This window comes from Gastrolobium bilobum, unplaced genomic scaffold (assembly GCF_033153095.1).
Source record: "Gastrolobium bilobum isolate Gb01-03AN ecotype WA unplaced genomic scaffold, APGP_CSIRO_Gbil_v1 utg713, whole genome shotgun sequence".
NCBI classification, from domain to species: Eukaryota; Viridiplantae; Streptophyta; class Magnoliopsida; order Fabales; family Fabaceae; genus Gastrolobium; species Gastrolobium bilobum.
Genome location: NW_026897492.1, coordinates 7,513 through 27,428, shown reverse-complemented (window position 1 = coordinate 27,428; position 19,916 = coordinate 7,513). Strand labels below are relative to the sequence as shown.

The window sequence follows — 19,916 nt, the reverse complement described above, 5'->3', positions numbered from 1 at the left end:
AAAATCTTGACAGAAAAAATATTCTGTCAAATTTTTTAACGAAACACATTTCCAATGAAAATTTTTCATAAAATGTTTTGACGGAAAATTTTTCTGTAAAAAATTTTGACGAAAAAAATTCGTCAAAATTCTTAACAGAATCCAAATTCCGTCAAAAGTTTTTGATGAAAATATTTTCGTCATACTTTTTGACGAAAAAAATTTCGATAAGATTTTTGACGAAACACATTTCTATCGAAAATTTTAGAAAAAAATTATTTTCGATAAAAAACATTTCTATCGAAATTTTCAATGGAACACATTTTCGTCAAAAAATTTCAACGGAAATTATTTCCATAAAAAAATTCGACGAAAAACATTTCTGTAAGATATTTTGAAAAAAAAAATATTCCGTCAAAATTCTTTGCAGAATCTAAATTCTGTCTAAAATTTCATAGAAACATTTCCCTCAAAATTTTTGAAAAAATATTTCTGTTGAAATTTTCATTGAGACACATTTTCATTGAAGATTTTGTACGGAAAATTTTTCGTCAAAATTTCTGAAGGAATTCTTTTTTCCATCAAAACTTTGGATGGAATTTTTTTTGTCAAAAATATTTAACAAATCATTTTTGTCAAAATTTTTGACTAAAACTAAATTCCGTGGAAAATTTTGACTGAAATTTTATTTTTGGAAAATTTTTCATCGGATAAAAATTCCATCGTCTTCGATGAAAAGTATTCCGACGGAAAAATATTTTTTTGACAGAATTTTTGCCGTTTTCAACGTAGGATTTTTGTTGAAAATATGATATTTTTTAGTAGTCTGAACAATACATAAATAATTTTGTTTAGCAATTTAAATTTTATTTTATTTGTGAAATATAATAATTATATTAATTTTAGTAAAAGGGTAAAATTGTAAAAATTTCTTATTGACCCTCCAATTTTCCTCTTACTATTTTTTTAACTTCCAAACAAGGAAAGAGAATACCATCCAATTTCCTTTCCTTCCTTCCCCTCCCTTCCCCTCCCCTCCAAACTCCCATACAAAGCCTAAGACAACCTTGATATAAAACAACTCTTATTTCCACAGTTATCTTGTTCGCCCTTCAGATGATGAAATTCACAAATCAAGCCGCACTTAAATTTTGAGCACACCAAGCATATATAGATTAGTCAGAAATTAAATCAACTATACTAACATTTCAGATCATTATACAATGGAAATATTCAAACCCAGTTGGAAAAACATCAAACTCTAACTTCTATGTTTTCCAAATCCCACCACCAGGGAACACACATGCATGTATCATGTACGTATATACTGATATAAGAGGCGCAAATTAAATTAATTACGTGCCAAAGGGGGCGGTGGTTGCTTGCTTGTGTAGGAGAATTTTTATTTTATTTTTTGTTAGAAATCTCAGCAGTACTACTCGTGCTTGAGGAACAATGCAAACCTAAGCGTAAAAGTAGATTAGGGTTAGGGTTCAAAGTTGATATGGAAGGAGCTCCAACCAAACATAATAATACATCAACCTTTTCGAGTGCTTCATTTCGAGGCGACACGAGCACTTTTCCGGCATTTCCTTCCATCTCTTAAAAATTCTCAAATTTTTCTTTCGATCCTCGTGTGCTCCTTTTTCCCTTAATGCCCTCGATATCTCAATGTAGTTACTAAAATATCTTCCTTCAAATCAACTCATTACCCAGTAATTTGTGAAATCACTTGAAACGACATGAAGGGTATTTTTGTAATAAAGGGAATAACATTCAATAGGACGGTCACACTGTGGTCAAAGTAATTTTCGTATTCATGTTTTTTAGCTCAGGCATGCAAACCGGATAATTGGCCATAGAGAACGCGAAGCAGCAAATGACAACTGACACGTGTCAATTACATTCCATTTGACCGCAGAACCTGAAATGGTGTGATGACCTGATTCAATAGTGTTGACTGGAAGTGGCCGTGGCGAATCAGCACCAACGCACCTCTTCATCTATTCTATTTACAGTATTCTCCTTGTTGATGTAATAGTTTTAAAGATTAGTTAAGGTTATGTATATATATACAGACAAAAGAGTTTTTGCCTTATTTACAAAAAAAAAAAAAAAAAAAAAGAGTTTTTGCCTTTCCACAGTTCCTTCAATATGTTTGTTCTTTTATCAATACATGCTTCTATGGTTTTGGATTGATGGTGTGTAGAAGTAGAAACCCTACCACTCTACTTTTTGTAGAGGTAGAAAAATTGAAAGGTGGAATCGAATGAAGCGATAGATGTGGGGTTTTGCTTCCTTATTGTGGTGCATTTCGGTCAAATTAGTATTTTGTTTATGTACAAGAATTTGGCGGGAAACGCGGGTCATCAACAATAACAGGTATTTGGAATTGTTTAATGTTTATTGACTCATTATTATTGCTGATACCATTATTTTATTAATAACTTTGCTGCAACAGTCTAACTAATGAGTTACTAATTTGGCTGGATTGCGTCCAATGCGTGTAACGACTTAAAATCAATATCTGGACCACTTAGTTTTTTTTTTTTTTTTTTTTTTATAATTTTTATGAATGATTCACTGGATTCTCTACAGACTAACTGTAAAAATTTTATATCTAGAAAATTGCAGGCTAAGCTGACAAAGTATATTTATCTACTCAAATGGAATCGTTCTGTTCTCTGTGTCACTTAGTCTCCATGGTGAAACATTTTAGAATTGTAGGATACGCATGCGTGGCATAAATGTGACCCATTGATCCTGAGAGCATGAGATTGACAATTCATATATGTCTACTTTCTTCAATGAAAATAATCTTTGTATATATCAGTGATGGAGCAAAGCAACTATTTTTTTTTTTTTTTTGTGGCAACTAAACAACTGTTAGTGTACTAATATGAATTAAATTGAATTGTAAAATTCTTAAATTTGAGGAAATATAAGCTTAGAGACATGTACTGTAACGTATATAATAAAAAAGAATTACGAACTATTGTGTTTAGGTTGCTATATATGTACACGCTGCATGGATAATATCTTATTCTTATTACTAGTTACCAAAAAGCCTTTCACAACAGGTACGTGTATCTGTCACTACAAGAAAATATCTTATTAGTGACGAAATTTTATGAAATTTCGTCATAATTAAATTCCTACGTCGCAAGTAAATTTCGTCACAAATTCTTGCGTCGCTAGTTTATTTGAGACGAAAGTTGATTATTTATGTCGAAAATTATCATTTGTAACAAAATTTATGACAAAATTTTTCATCACAAATAAACTTTTTTCTTGTATATTTTCATGTAGCGTACTTTTTGTGCTGAAATTGCGGGATGTTATGGGATCCAAGCCTAGCTCGAAACTTTGTCCCACTAGACATTAACTAGCTAGTTGAGCATTCCATAAATTATTGAGCAATAACTTAATTGAACTGTACACCAAACATAGACATTCCATAAAATATGAGTTTCGTGCCATGTTCTGTAATCATTTCATTCGGATATTGATGAAGATGCATTCGGTCAGAAATGGTTTGAGTAGGGCAAATTAAGTCACTGCCTGTTGATGATGGTTAACAACAAGATCTTTATATATTTGTGTATTCTAGATATGGGTCTCATAGGATGAACCTCAACCAATTAAAGAAGAATACAAGTTTCTAGTTCTAACGTGGGTATGGGTGGGACATGAACCTTTTCTTTATATTACTATTACTATTTTTATTTTTATTTTTGATAGTTTACTATTAATATTTTTAATTTAAACCTATTTCAAGCTAGTGGCCTTTTGACTGGTGCGGAAACCGATCTAGTATGGTCAACAGATTTTTGCTTTGGGGAACAAACGAAATCCTTCAAATTATTTTTCTTAATTAGTATTCACGTTAATTAATTAATTAATTAATATTAATATGAAACAAAGCTTGGTCATATTTTGAACAAGAGTAATTCTTAATCTTCCTTTTAGTACTTTTAATATTTAATATGTCGGATTTTTCTTATATAATATTGCATGTCCGTTCAAATGCATCTTTAACACATGCAGGACACGGAGATCCACATATTGGGTTCCCTTTGGTAAATGTAAATACCAATTAATTTGATGATCATCTTCCACTCTCTCTTTTTTTTTTTTTTTTTTCAATTGAGGTATTTATCTTGTAGCTAGTTTCATAAATTTTGTTTGTAGATCATAGAATAGAGAGGTCCGTAGTCTAACTTTACGTAGAGTCGTCGATCTTGAGACTAAGAGAGATGATTTGCGGAGTGTGGGAATGCTGGGCTTTCAGGAGTCATTAATTTCAAAGAACGAGGACGAGAGTTCCAATAAACCAAGTGGGTAGAGAGAGAGAGAGAGAACGGGGTGTTATTTTTCCAATTAGAATGGTGGGTTTGTCTATGTACAAAGACTAATTAAGAAGAGAGATGAAGTAGTAGTTTAGTAGTATAAACACTCGTGTCCTCTATAATATCCTATATATGCAGATAATATTTTTTAATAACGAGTGTAGGTAGATTATAACTTTGTTTTCTTGTGTTGGAAAAGGTCAGGGTCTACAGAAATGACCTTCCAAAGAGGGGTGAGACAGACACATCTCATTTGATTTAATTTTAGAGAAAGGGCGAGGGGTGCACTTTTAATATTATGTGCCTTCCTCAAAATGTTTTCTTTTTCAGCCCTTCTTCCTCCCTTTATCTTAAGCTAGAAAGTAGAAAGGTTGGGAGAGAGATACAAAAGAGTTCACTCCCTTTCAAACCCTAACTATTATTCTGCTCATCACTTGCTCTTCCTCAAAATTTCTTAATTACTTCATATTTATCTCTCTTTCTCATTCTATGTTTGTGGATTTAATTTGTTGAAGGGCAAAGGAAACGAATTATATGGGCTCAATGAACACAAACAACTGGCTTTCGTTTCCACTTTCTCCAACTCATTCTTCCTTACCAGCTCATATCCAAGAAACTCAATCTCATCAGTTTTCTCTTGGGACATTAGTCAATGAGAACATGGAAAGCTCTTTTCAAAATCACGGTAACCTCTCGTCCAGTGTTTGTCTCTTTCTGTATTTGACTAGTTGCAATCTATTCTCTCTAAACTAAATATATTTGGGTGATTATTTAATTCAACTGCGCAGATTGGAATCTGATTAATACTCACAGCAGCAACGAAGTTCCGAAGGTAGCAGATTTTCTTGGTGTGAGCAAGTCTGAAAATCAGTCAGATCTAGCAGCCTTTAATGAGATTCAGTCAAATGATTCAGATCATTACATGTTCACGACCAACAGTCTTGTGCCGATGCAAAACTCGGTGGTACCCACTTCAAGCAATTATGAGTATCAAGAAAATGCTAACAATAATCTGCAGTCATTGACATTGTCCATGGGAAGTGGTAAGGGTTCAACATGCGAAACCACCAGCGGTGATAATAGTACAAACAGTACTACTGTTGAAGCTGCACCTAGAAGAGCATTGGATACCTTTGGGCAGAGAACATCAATATATCGCGGTGTGACTAGGTTGATGTTTGGAAGAGCACACTATAATATGTTTGATTGAATATTCATTTTATTTTCTTGTATAAATTTTCATACGGGTACTAAAATAGTAAAGTATTTTATTTTTGCCCTTATTTATAGACATAGATGGACTGGAAGGTATGAAGCACACCTTTGGGATAATAGCTGTCGAAGGGAAGGACAATCAAGAAAAGGTCGCCAAGGTAAACTTCAAATTATAGGTTTTCTTCCTTATTTTCTTTTTCTTCCGAATCAACGTTTACTAACACTTCTATTTTTATTTTTTTCTTTTAATTTGGGCTTCTATTTCTTATTTCCATCAGTCTATTTGGGTAAGTGTCTCTTTCTTTGGAATTATTTTCCAGTCCCCTTTTATTTTTATTTTTCCCCCTTCATGATTAATGGAATAGAGAAATTAATCCACAATTAATAAATATTCATTTCATTTTATGCTAGGTGGGTATGACAAGGAAGAGAAAGCAGCGAGATCTTATGATTTAGCTGCACTGAAGTATTGGGGTACATCCACCACTACCAACTTTCCCGTAAGTTGATGCGGTTATATTATAGTTTGGCCAAGGTACGTTGCCAGATTCAGGTAATTCGAAATCATTATTTATGTTGTGTTGCAGATCAGTAACTATGAGAAGGAACTGGAAGAAATGAAGCACATGACAAGGCAAGAATTTGTGGCCTCCATAAGAAGGTAATTAATTAATCAAGAGAGCTATCTAGCACGTTTGAGTTAATAGTTTGCCGCATACTAATTATGGTGTTGTCAAAACTACGTTTTGTAAATTAACTAGTATAGGATATATATTTTTGAACGTAATACTTTGCGGCTCATATAGTTCAATTTCCTCTCCTCATAAATTGCAGGAAGAGCAGTGGATTCTCGAGGGGTGCATCAATGTATCGCGGAGTCACAAGGTAGTTATTAGAATGTCAATTATTTTTATCTTTATTTTTTCTTGGTAGTTATTAGAATATTAATTATTTATGATTGTTTTTAGGCATCATCAACACGGAAGATGGCAAGCGAGGATAGGAAGAGTAGCGGGAAACAAAGATCTTTACTTGGGAACTTTCAGTAAGCTAAAATATTGAAGCTTCATGCACAAACAGCTAAACTAATTATTAAGGAATAATAATATATAGAAAGAAACAACTCTTGTTTGAATTATAGGTACCGAGGAAGAGGCAGCGGAAGCATACGACATAGCAGCGATAAAGTTCAGAGGTCTGAACGCAGTTACTAACTTTGACATGAATCGTTACGATGTGAAAGCCATTCTTGAAAGCAACACTCTCCCAATAGGAGGAGGAGCTGCTAAGAGACTAAAAGAGGCTCAAGCTTTGGAATCTTCGAGAAAAAGGGAAGAGATGTTAGCACTTGGGAACAGCTTTCAATATGGAAGCTCAAGCTCAAACTCAAGCTCAAGCAGGCTACAAGGTTATCCTCTAATGCAAATGCAGCATCAGTTTGATCAACCTCAACCTTTGCTAACACTACAAAACCAAGACATATCTCAGTACAGTCAAGACCCTACGTCGTCGTTTCATCAGAGTTATATCCAAACCCAGCTTCAGTTGCAGCAGCAAAGTGGCTCATATATTCACCACCAATCAGCGCCTCAGAATATCAATGGTCAGTTCTACAATAGCTACCTTCAGAACCACCCGGCTTTGCTTCAGGGGTTGATGAACATTGGCTCTTCTTCTTCTTCTTCTTCTTCTTCTTCAACTGTGATGGAGAATAATAGTGGAGGCTTTATGTTCATGGGGAATAATAATGGCCTTGGCATGGCTTCGAATTCTTCTTCGAGTAACGCAGTGGGATCATCGGAAGAGATTGCGCTTGTTAAGGTTGATTACGACATGCCTTCCGGTGGTTATGGCGGCTGGTCGGCGGCGGAGGACACCATGCAGGCTTCAAATGCTGGTGTTGGTCTTTTTACAATGTGGAATGATTGAGTCTCCCGAGGGGAGGGGACCCTAGCTAACCAGTATGGCAAAACAAGTTACGATACATTTTTCTTGTTTTTTTCTTTGTTTTTTTATTTTTTTTAATTCTGCTAATATCACAAGTGAACGTCTAAGAAAAGAGAAAATAATTTGTCTATCTAGTTTGGAAATCAAAGGAATGGATTGGGATTAACGCACTGTCTAATCGGGTGGCTTAAAATTAAGGTTTTCACTAAGCAAGCTCTAGGTGTTAGCTCCTTACACAATACATTTATCAGAGCTCTTTCGTCAAGGACTCTTCCTGATTCCTTTTCTTGCTTCTGAGTTTAAAAAAAATGAAGGAAGGGAATTGGAGATTTTTGCAAAATCCTCCAAAACCCTTTTCACCCTTAAAATAAAAAGTTCCCCAATTTGGAGGATTTAAGGGAGGAAATTTTGAAAATTACTTATCTACCATTAGCTTTAAAATGTAAAAATTACATAAAGGTGAATCATTTTTAAAACATGACGTTATTATAAAAGTCTTAAATACCGACAGAATTTATCGACGAAGAATCTAAATTTCGTTGAAACTTTCAACAGAAATATTTCCGTCAAACTTTTCAAGTTAAAATATTTAAGATGAATTTTTTTGATAAAAAACAATTCTGTAAATTTTTTTGTCGGAAAACATTGCTGTCAAATTTTTTTATGGAAAACATTTTCATCAAAATTTTCGACAGAACATATTTCCAGCAAAAATTTGTGACGAAATTATTTTTTTCAATATTTCCCTCAAAATATTTGACTAAACAACATATTCGTCGAAATTTTAGACAAAGAATATTTTCTAAAAACTTTTAACGAAACACATTTTCAATGAAAACTTTTAGTAAATTTTTTGACAAAAAACATTTATGTAACAAATTTTAACGGAAAAAAAATTCGTCAAAATTCTTTACCGAATCTAAATTCTGTGAAAAAAATATGACGAAAATATTATCGTCGTACTTTTTGACGAATAAAATTTCCGTCGAAATTTTCGACGAAACACATTTCCATAAAAAAAATTCAAAGGAAAATATTTTCGGCAAAATTTTCGATAAAAATTATTTCTATCAAAATTTAGAACAGAATTACGGAGGCTTTTTCACCCTTTTTCCCCTCATTAATTATTTAATAACCATTTTTCCCCTTACTCAGAACTATCTACCAATCTGCCCCTCTTTAATCGATTAAGCCAAAAATTTAATCGATTAAATGATCAAAATAGGCAAAAATCGTTGACTTGAAGATTTAATCGATTAAATCTCCCTATTTATTCGATTAAACCTCCCATACATAAGGTTGTTCTTCTGATAAAGAAGAAGATTTAATCGATTAAGTTGAAGATTTAATCGATTAAATCTTCATTTGACAATTTAATCGATTAAATATTCAATTTAATCGATTAAAGAGGGGCAGATTGGTAGATAGTTTTCAATAAGGGGCAAAATAGTTATTAAATAATTAATGAGGGGAAAAAGGGTGAAAAAGCCGAATTACGGAACACTTTTCTATAAAAAATTGTCGATGGAAAATATTCCGTCAAAATTCGTTTTGGAATCTAAATTCTTTCGAAAGTTTCACATAAATATTTCCCTAAAAAATTTTGACAAAAAATTTCTGTCTAAATTTTCATTGGGACACATTTTCATCGAAAATTGTGGACAAAAAATATTCCATCAAAACTTTTGATGGAATTTTTTCGTCGAAAATATTGAACAAATCATTTTCGTCAAAACTTTTGACAGAAAGTAAATTTGGTCGAAAATTTTGACAGAAAATTTATTTTTGTAAAAAATTTTATCGAATAAAAATTTCGTCACCTTTCGATGAAAAGTATTCCGACGGAAAAATATTTTTTTGACGGAATTTTTGTTATTTGCAACGTAGAATTTTCGTCGAAAATATAATCTTTTTTAGTAGTGTGAAAAATACATAAATACTTTTGTTTATAAATTTTAAATTTAATTTTATTTGTAAAATATAATAATTATATTAATTTTTAGAAAAGGGTGAAATTGTAAAAATATCTTATTAGTTCTCTAATTTCTCCCTTACCATTCGTTAACTCCCAAACAAGGGAAAGAAATACCCTTCAATTACCTTCCCTTCCTTCCCCTCCCTTCCCCTTAGAATCATTTCCTTTCCTTCCCCTACAAACTCCCAATCAAAGCCTTTGAGGTCAAAGATGGAAGACATCGTCACTCATGATAGTAACATGTTCAAACTCATTGCAAAGAACTACTCGTACTAAAAACCCATGATAGAGGATTGTTAACTCTCCAAAGAGAGTTAATTTTGGGTTTTTAATTGATGATTCAATTCGTAATATGCTATGTAATTCCTTCGTAATCATGATGTAATTACATTATTCTTATCTTCGTATGTTTTGAACACTGATTAATATCTTAAATGTTAAGATTTGAGTTGATTCTGATGTTGCAGCATTTAACTGGCTGTAAGTTTTTGATACAGGTCATTGTCGTAGCAATATTATAACACTGAAGTGATTAATGAAATGTTTCATCTTGATGTTGCAGTAGAACAGATAAGAGGATAAGTAACTGAAGTTCAAATTCAAAAAGAAGATAAGATGCAACAAAACAAGATAAGAAATAATAAGGTTGAAGATATGAAGAGATAAACATCCATCTTAAAAATTCTTATATCCAACAATCAAAATTGAAAATTCAAGCTTAAAGATAATTCTAGATCAAAATTAAAGGATGTCATTCTAGAAGGAAATTGAATTCAAACCTTAATTTGGAATCCAAGTCACTCACATTTATAAATTAATAAATATAGAAACACCCTGCAAAGCATCTAATTGAGAAACATCTAATGAATTAAAGGGTGATAGTAGCTCTAATAAAGACATCAATGGTTCTGATTTATCCAGAGTGGAGTTGCTGAAGAAGCCCAAATATGGTGGAGAATAGTGGCACATGGGATAGTTGTGACAATAGTGCTACAACATCATTTTTGTTCATTTTTATTTATGTTTCTATGAGTCTTTTCTTGTTTCTTTTTTTAAGTATGAGCTAAAATTTCTATGATTAGGTGATAGAATACCCGTATTGTAATGAAGCCATGAATTCCTAAGCTCTACTTTAGTTATTTTCAAATACTTGTTTAATAAAGTTCTTTCGGTTACGAGTTCGGCAAGTGCTCCAGTAGTAAAAGTATTAAAGCGTACTGGGTACGAGATAGATCTCATGAGGATTAGAATTTCAATCACCAGTCCACTATTTAAGCTTTATTTGGATAATCAATCATGAAAGTTATATGAAAATCAAACTTAATAACAAAGCAAGAAAGTAAACTAAGTAAAAACGTAAGAAGGCAAAATATGAGTTGTTTAACAATCAAGAAAGTGTAGTTAGGATTTTGATTTCCCTTAATTTTCCTTTTATGGTATGAATTAAAACACTTAATTAATCGCCATTTTTATATTGCCAATCAATTTCCCTAAATTAATTAGAACTCAATCCCTTGACATCATAATTCTTCATTATCTTGAAAGAACCCTAGTTCCCCAGCTATTCCTCAAGAAAATAAGCATTAAACACAAGAATCACAAGATTACATAAAACCCTATATGTCTATCCCTAGAATCATAAGGATTATGATGAATTTATCATGCATGCATCATGTACCAACATTCTTATTATCATACAATCACCCTAAATCATTCTACAATATCAAACTTATATAAAGCATTAAGAGAAGATAAATTCATTCAATTATAAAAAAGAAAAATTACATTAAAGATTCAATTCATAAACATAAAGGTTCAATTGGGATCCATCTAGCCCTAATACAAAGAAATCTACTCTAGCATTGTGGAATCCAAAACACAAGAAAACATAAAAATTTCCTCAAACTCCTTTGGTGTGATGGTGCAGAGAATCTTCAAGGTTTCCAACGTATTCTTGAATCTAACCCGTCTTCGGTGCTCCAAAGCATGAAGAACTCTCTTCTATGATCAAAAGGAGACTTTAGCCGTCAAGAGTTTTCAATTATTTCTAAAAATTCCATTTTATAAGGTGTAGAACTTGCGCCCTTAATAATATCAACGTAATAAGCCTTAGTTGGGTCGTAAGAGGGCACTAAAGCGCGATAAAGCACGCTGGGAATATGTTGCAAAACTGGATGAGAGCACTAAAGCACACTCTTTGAAAGGAAAGTTCTTCATGATAGAGTACGTTAATGCGCTCCCACCGAAGCTCTTATTCAATTCTGAGTATCTAGCTCGCGTGGGGGCGCTAAAGCTCTCTCTCTTCAAGTACTGAACTTGCTTCTAAGACGGCTTATTCATTGATCTTCAATTTCATGCTCCAAGTTCTTTAGGTTCATCCTTACTCCAATCTATATCAATTTACCTTCAAAACAAGCAAGAATCATTAATGTTAATTTATAATTCAAATTTCATGCTTTTTAACTAAGTATCCCTAAATTCTCATGCTTTTGACTAAATAATTATATGGATTTAGTCCTTAAAACATGATAAACTATAGGTTATCACTTTCTTTTTAATCTTGTTAACTCATAAACAAGGAGTGGACATATGTCTTAAGATTTAGGATATAAACATATATGTATATCTGAAACCTTATTAGGCAATGTGAATTATTCAGGTTAAATAAATCTAGTTAAGTTGTAGATACAAACATGGTTCACACCACATAACTATATAGAATTTGTTCATAATTGAATTCAGTAATTAACTTTGCACAGACATATAATGATTAATTGTATGGTTGGTGGCAGTCCCTGATATGTTTCTAATATATCATGTATTAAGGGTCGAAACGAGCACGAATCTAATCAAAAGACATGGAAATTGTGAGTAAATTGTTAATATACTCTCAAGCTTATTTTCATGAAAGTCTTGTGTTACTGTAGGGACTTTGACCCATTGAATGAAGGACAAGTTAGGAAACTCAGAGTGAAGTCAAAAAAGCAAGAAAATGACTGAGTCATCTGCTTCATTGTGCTACTAGCACCAAAATCGCGCTAGTAGCGCCAACATGCATTAGTCCTTTGCTTCAGCGCACTAAGAGCGCTAAAACGACATGAGAATGGCACTGGGAGCGCCAATTCGTATTAAAGCTTCTGTTTAATGGCGCTAGAAGCGCCAAGGTGGCGCCACTTATAACGCTAGGAGGAAATCAGTCTAAATTTCAATAGATATGGATCACATGCTGATCAGGATGATTTGAAGATTTAAAGAAAATTTCATGAAGATTTGAAGAGATTTGATAAAAGGCATTTAAGGAAAATTTTCCAACAAGATAAAAAGGGAGATTTTGGAAACTATTAACACTAATACTCACTAATACTCTTAACAGAAACATTAAGACATAATGCACGTATTGGACAATAGGAAACGAGTAGAGAACAAATAGGGAGAGAATTCAAGTTTCAAAAAGCAAGAAGAAGACTGAAGGAAGTTCAAAGCTTCCCAGTGGAGATCAACCATTATTCTTCTTCCAGCGACTTCATCTATTTTCTTTTATTTAATTGCTTTGTTTAAACCAAATATGTCTGGCTATTTTTCCATTGTAGTTAAGGATATATATGTAATGTGAATTCTTATTTTTATTTAATTCCTTTTATTAATAAATTGTATCAAATTGTTTATGTTTACCTTGAATTATATATTTAAATTCTTGTATGACTTGATTAATCATATAGGAATAAAGAGGGTTAGGGTTCGCAATAGACATATTGGGATATTGATCAACACATGGGTAGAACATTAGTTCTTGCATGTTCTAGAGATAGGCTTATAAGAATTGCAAATTTTTATAATTCATCGCACTTAAGGTTTAATCTAAAAGGGATTTTTAAGACATTAAGATTTCAATTAGGTTAAAGGGTTAAAGAATTAACACATTAGGATTTAACCAACTGAATATTTGATGATAAATTGTTTGAAACAATTGGGATAGGAAGTTATTGAATTGAATTATATCATTTAAGGAGAAAGGGGCAGTCCCGGTCTCCGAGCTTAGTTGCAAGGTCAGGGGTGGGGATGACTTCTTTCATCCAGCCCAGAGCCAACACCACACCTAACAACCTCTTTTTCTGGTTATTCAGTATGGAAAAGAATAGGACTGAAGATGAATCGACTACGTTGAGAAGAGTGAGGGGCAGCATAGTTGAATCAACAGTAATAAACCCTAAATGCAGTTCCTTTTTATTGATTTTCAAAATCCATCTTTTAATTCTTTGAGTTCTTCTTTTGCAATTAGTTATTACTTGCAATTGTTCTTTTTTTTTTTGATAACATACTTGCAATTGTTCTTTATTTTACTTAATTGATTTTCCATCAATTTAAATATTATTCCTTCTAAATCATCTCTAAATTATCCAAATTAAGGTGAATAGTAAAAATAGTGCTTGAAGTCTCTAATCATCGTAGGAACGATAACTCATTCATCACTTTATTACTTTTGCGACCAGTTGTAATATTCCAAAAAAATATTAACAATAAAATTAATAATAATAAAAATAATAGTAGTGTGTACCTTTTTTTTTTTTTTTTTTGATAACAGTAGTGTGTACCTTTATGTATGGTGTTATAGGCATTGATTGCTAATAGTGTGTCGTAATTTGACTTTAAAACTGTAACCTTAATTAGTGGTGGTTTTAGTTGTAACGTTCAGCAGTTATGGTTGGTTATCATGTAATTAGTAAATGCCAATAGTTATTTTTATTAATTTTTTAACCATTAAGATATTAATAATAATTAAAATAATTATGATGACCATTAATTTTACCTGCAGTTTTTATAACTAAAATAAATGTGATGACCGTTGATATTACCTATAGTTAATATCTCGGTTTCAAAATTACAGCTATAAATAGGACCTTAACCTAATCAAATCAAATCACTTTCAATCCTCAATATTTCTCTATTTCTCTTCTCTTTCCTCTTATTTAAAATTTTTATTTTTCTGCTACCAACTGCACTTCTCTTCTCTAATTATTTTTCCTCCTATGAGTCATCGAACACGAAGATAAGGTAATCCTAATCCCTAGGTTCTCTTAGGTTAGTTTTATATGAAATTTGTTGGGTGTATCCTAATCCTTTAGAAATAATAGATTAATTATATATGAATTTTTTTTTATATAATATTGACCTTTAGGGAGTAATATATTAATTTTATGTGAATTCTTATTTGATATAATCCCAATCTTTAAGTTATCTGTAGGAAGCTTTATTTAAAATTTATTATATGTAATCCTAATCCTTAGATGGTTGTAAGTTGTCGTGTATGAAATTTTATTGGGTGTGCCTTGATCTTTTAGAAATAATAGACTAATGTAATCTTGACCTTTAGAGAATAATATATTAGTTTTATATAAATTTTGATTGACCTAATCCAAATCTTTAGATAACAAGAAATTAACTTTAAAGAAACTTGTTATGATCCTAATTTGTAGGGAGTAATAAATTAGTTTTATTAATTTGAATTTTATTACATATAATCCTAGTCCCTAGAAGTCTTAGGTTAATTCTATATGATTTTTGATAATGTAATTATGATCCTAAATATATCATAGGGTTGTCTTATATTAAATGTATTATATGTAATTCTAATTCATAGAGATAATTTGATAGGTAATCCTGATCCTTGGGACATCTTCAATTAGTTTTAGATGAAATTTCGAATACGTAATCCTAATCCCTAGTTGACCGTAGGATAATTTTATATTAAATTTGTTAAATGTAATCTTAATCCTTAGGTAATTTTAGGATGTTTTCATATATTATATGTAACCCTTTGGGTATTTAAATTAAATTACTTTAATCCCTAGAAATTAATTGGATTAATTATTGGACTTTTGCTTTATTCTAATAGATGCAGATATTTGAATTATGATTTGGAAAATTACGATATGATTATTGGATTTGGGTTTTACTCTGGTAGATGTTGAATATAAAAATAATAATATTCTTGGATAATGGATTTGAAAATTATGATGGATTTGGAAATTATGATATCTGTAAGAACCCGCACCGTTAATTAAGGAATTTAATTAATTAATTATGCAAAAAAAATAGGAAATGATTCCATAATTGACCCTAATAAATATTATAAGGCTTATATAATTATAATAAGTGATTAAGAATGCTGAAAGTCACTTTTCGGAGGAAAAGTGCAGATACCGGTTCTGCTACTCGGTATAAATGCGTACCAAAAAAGTATCCTGGAAAATTATGAAAAGTGCATGATAATTACTAGAATACTATATAGGACTTGTAAAACGAGTTTCAAGTTAATATAATGAGAACTTGTGCCAGAAACTGATACTGGCTATGAAAAGCGTGTACCGGAAAGGTGCCGGAAAGGTACTCAAATTGTCCAAAGTTTGGGATTAAAATGCTAAGAGTAGCTATTATTGTTAATATTGTGTTGTATTTTAAGTGGACCTATAAATGCTTAATGGCACTAAACCCTAAGCCATATTGGAGGCTGCCTACGTGAGTCTTTTGCTGACTTCCCTTCAGCCTTCTCTTCTCCCCTTGAAGTCTTGGCCTTTGCTCATGAAAAGGGACCAAGAAGTCACCTTTGTTGAGAGTTTTCTTCCTAGAGTTGTAAACACTAAGCTTGTAAACAGTGTGAGGGAGTTGTGAAGCATTTCTGAGTTGATGCTTGTTGTGTATTGGGCGTTTTTTGGGGCTGTTCTTGCTGAGTTTGTGTGAGTGGAGCTTGTTCTTGGTTTCTTGAGCTTCAATAAGCTACCTTTGGGTTAAAGGATCAAGCTCGGTAGTCCTATTCGTGTCTTGCTCAAGTCAGAACCTTGGTGCTGTGTAGAGTGTCCCTTGTGTGCCTCATTTTCAGAGTTTTGGTGCCTTGGAGGTATACCATGAACACTCTTTGTCATTTTGAGGTTTAAAGCTTGTTTAATCAACTAAAAAGAGGAACTTTAACCATTTGAGTAAAGGAATGTGTTTCTGGGTTCATAGCATGTTGGGTTATATCTGTTTAGGGAGTCATTGACTCTCAATCGCTTTTGGACCTTTAATTTTGGGATTATGCAGAAGTTGGCTCAAATTTCTGCATTCTGTTGAAGAAGTATTCGAATACTTTTCGTGTAGTATTCGAATACTTGTTTATGTTAATCGAATACTCCTTGGAGGAGTATTGGAATACTTTTCTGGGAAGAGAAGTATTCAGATACCTTTGAAGAAATATTGAAGAAATATACAGTAAGGTTTGGTATTCGGATACTGGGGGGAAAGTATTCGGATACTTTCGAGTATTCGAGTACTTTAATGGAAGTAATCGAATACTTTCTGGAGACAGGGAGTATTCGAATACTCATCGAGGAGTATTCGAATACTTCCTGCAGAAAATGCATAAAATGACTTATAATGAGATGGAAAGCTTTAATCACTTAATGTAACCTTGATAGATGGTTATTGATGATTACTTACTGTATAAACAGATTGTGATTATATTGTTTGCGGGCTTTGAGCTAGTGTGGACTCTTGGCTTGGATAGTTAGCTTGCAAGGTAAGCTTTCGTGTCCTCGGTTTAGCCATGTTGTGGTTCCACCATGTCCCATGGGGTATGGTATATGCATGCTGTGTTACATGCTTTTGATGTTTTGGAAATGCTGTTGAGCTATTGTATGTTAGTGCCTTGTTGATATGCATGGAGGTGTTCCACCTATACGGTAAGCCTGAGTATGTAGAACATACAATAGGGTGAGGTGCAAGCGGTGTTCCTTGTACTACATGTAGGTATAGACGTATTCCTACATTTCTCTGGCCAGTAGATAATGATAAAGACACATGCCATAGATATCTGTTGCACTACATAGTTTTGGAACTGCTAATGATATAAATGCTTTTAGAACTTATATTGCACATATAAGTGAGCTTGGGGTGGAAGATCCTTGAGGACCCCTTGTCTTACTGAGATTTCTTGTTTAGAGATCTCACCCCACGTTTGGTGAATGCTTATTTTAGGATCAGGTAATGTTGAGACCTCAGGCGGCAGGAGGCCGGAGCTGAGTTAAATTTGCTGTTATTTATGCTAACATGTTGGATGCTGGAATGGCATGCTGCTTATAGCTTCAGTTCATGTTTATGGAGTTTTATGTTAAGACTTGTTGTTTACGCTGTTTATTTGGTGAGCATGGGGATTGTCCATGACACATAGTATTGTTTCGTCTTGAGTCTTTTGGGAGTTGTAATAATATATCAGGATATTGTTCGGATTACGAGATGTAATGTCGTGATTTAGATACACACTTTATTTATATAGTGAGGTATTTCAGTAGATGTCTTATTGCAATTTACACACAGGCAATATTTTATGAAATTGATTAAGTAATCAAGATGGTAATTGATAATGACATCATAATTGAAAAGAAAAAGAATATTCCACATTTTTAATTAAGCACCGCTTAATACGATGTAATGATAACACTACTGGATATATACGGGGTGTTACATTTTATGGTAACAGAGCAACGGTTCAAGGGAAAAGCCTGTATGTATTGCAATAATTAGGATGTTTGGTTGTGTCTGTTTTGTGTGTTTGCTCCATCGAGTATTATTATGATAATGCATATGTGATCGCATTGCGTGGGCCTGATCAACTCATAATTTGTGTAACTTGTGCAGAGTCATGGTAAGACCCGGGAGAAACCGTGAGACTTCGGAGGATCAGCCCGATCCTGTCCTGGTTGATATGCAGGCGGCTCGACAAGCCGACCAGGAGGCCATGAGAATGGCAAACCAGGCCATGCTGGACGCCGTCAGAGAGGCAAACAGGAAGGCCACTGAGGACGTGTTGGAGGCCAACCGTCTGGCGAACATGATGATGTTTAGAGTCATGCTGGAGCAGATGAGGAATGGTCCTACTGTTGGCCATGTTCCTCCGCCACCACCTCCACCCAGTCAGCAGGATGACTCTCAGAGTCAGATGGGTGATGGCAGTCACCTTACGGGGGCCATGCAGACCGTCCCTGTTTTTGTTGAGGATCGAGATGAGGTCGATCGCCAGCTGAATGCTTTCCGTAAGCGTAAGCCACCTACCTTTGATGGATCCTTTGATCCTATTGCTGCGGCGCGTTGGCTTCAGGCGTTGGACAAGATATTTTGGGTCATGCAGTGCACAGATTCGCAGAAGTTGATGTTCGCTACTTAAATGTTGGAGGGCGATGCCCATGAGTGGTGGACAAACCTTTGTCATGTCTACGAGATGCAGGGTCATGTGATGACATGGCCTTTGTTCGAGGATTTCTTCTTGGGTCAGTACTTTCCGTATGACGCTCAGGAGAGGCAGCAGGGAGAGTTTGACAGGTTGGTTCAGGGCTCGTTGTCTGTGGACGAGTACCTGGCTAAGTTCAACCAGTTGGTGAAGTTTGCACACTTCAGGATGGAGAGGCCTACTCCTATATTTTTGGATGCTAAGTTCCGCAGGGGACTTAGTGAGGATATTGCTGGTTACCTAGCTGGTTCTGCTTCTAGAGACTTTGGGACACTGGTTCAGCAGTGTCGTGATATTGAGGATTTCTACAGTACGAGTAAGGCCAAGAAGGCCAAAGATGCTGAGGCGACGAAGGTTGCAGCTGGTAATTCCACTTCTTGGCGAGACAGGAAGTTTGGGAACAAAGGCAAGGGTAAACAGATGGCAGCACGGCAGACGCCGAATCAGTTCAAGAGGACTTCTGCTCAGGGGAGTGCAGCGAGACCTCCTGCTCCCAAGTGTTCGGGATGCGGGAAGACTCATTTTGGGTCGTGCTCTACCAGTCAGTTGATTTGCTTTCAGTGTGGCAAGGAAGGCCACTTCTCCAGAGACTGTCCGTCGACGACGGCGAGGGCTACTGCAGTGCAGGCAGTGCCACTTCAGATGGTCCCCCTTCCACCTACTTCGGCAACGGCAGTGCCACCATCTTCTAGGAGAGTTTATACTCTGGATCGTTAGAAGTCGGATCGAGCTCCGAACCTTGTCAGAGGTACTGTTACGATTGGTACATCAATTGTTGATGTTTTGTTTGACTCTGGGGCTACGCATTCTTTTGTTGCTACCCCGATTGTTGTGGGGCTTGAGTTGCCCATGTCTGTGCTTTCTCCACCGCTGCGGGTGACCACCGCCACCGGAGAAAAATGTGATGCTACCACTGTTCGTCGCGATGTAGCGTTTCAGTGGGATGGCCGTGAGTTCTCGGTAGATCTGATAGGATTGCCGATGGCCAACTTGGAGGTTATTCTGGGCATGGATTGGCTGTCCAGAAATTGTGTGATGATTGACTGTTGTGCCAAGCGTGTGGTGTTGTCTCCGTGTGATTCCACAGCCAGTTCCTCGTCGTACATTTCGTTGCTGCAGGCTAGGAGAACCTTGAGAGCAGGGGCATTTGGTTATGTCATGTTGGGAGGTTTGGTGAGTGGGACACAGGAGG

The 19,916-nt window shown here is 34.4% G+C and overlaps 1 protein-coding gene across 1 annotated transcript; it reads left to right on the top strand.

Moving 5' to 3' along the window:
• The first annotated feature begins 4,862 nt into the window (after positions 1-4,862).
• LOC133307373 (AP2-like ethylene-responsive transcription factor PLT2) lies at positions 4,863-7,472 on the top strand. Its single transcript, XM_061507875.1, has 9 exons — positions 4,863-5,013; positions 5,117-5,498; positions 5,619-5,701; positions 5,822-5,830; positions 5,955-6,043; positions 6,131-6,204; positions 6,378-6,428; positions 6,512-6,588; positions 6,685-7,472. Exons 1-9 carry the CDS (start codon positions 4,863-4,865, stop codon positions 7,470-7,472), a joined length of 1,704 nt encoding a protein of 567 aa, XP_061363859.1.
• Positions 7,473-19,916: the final 12,444 nt, after the last annotated feature.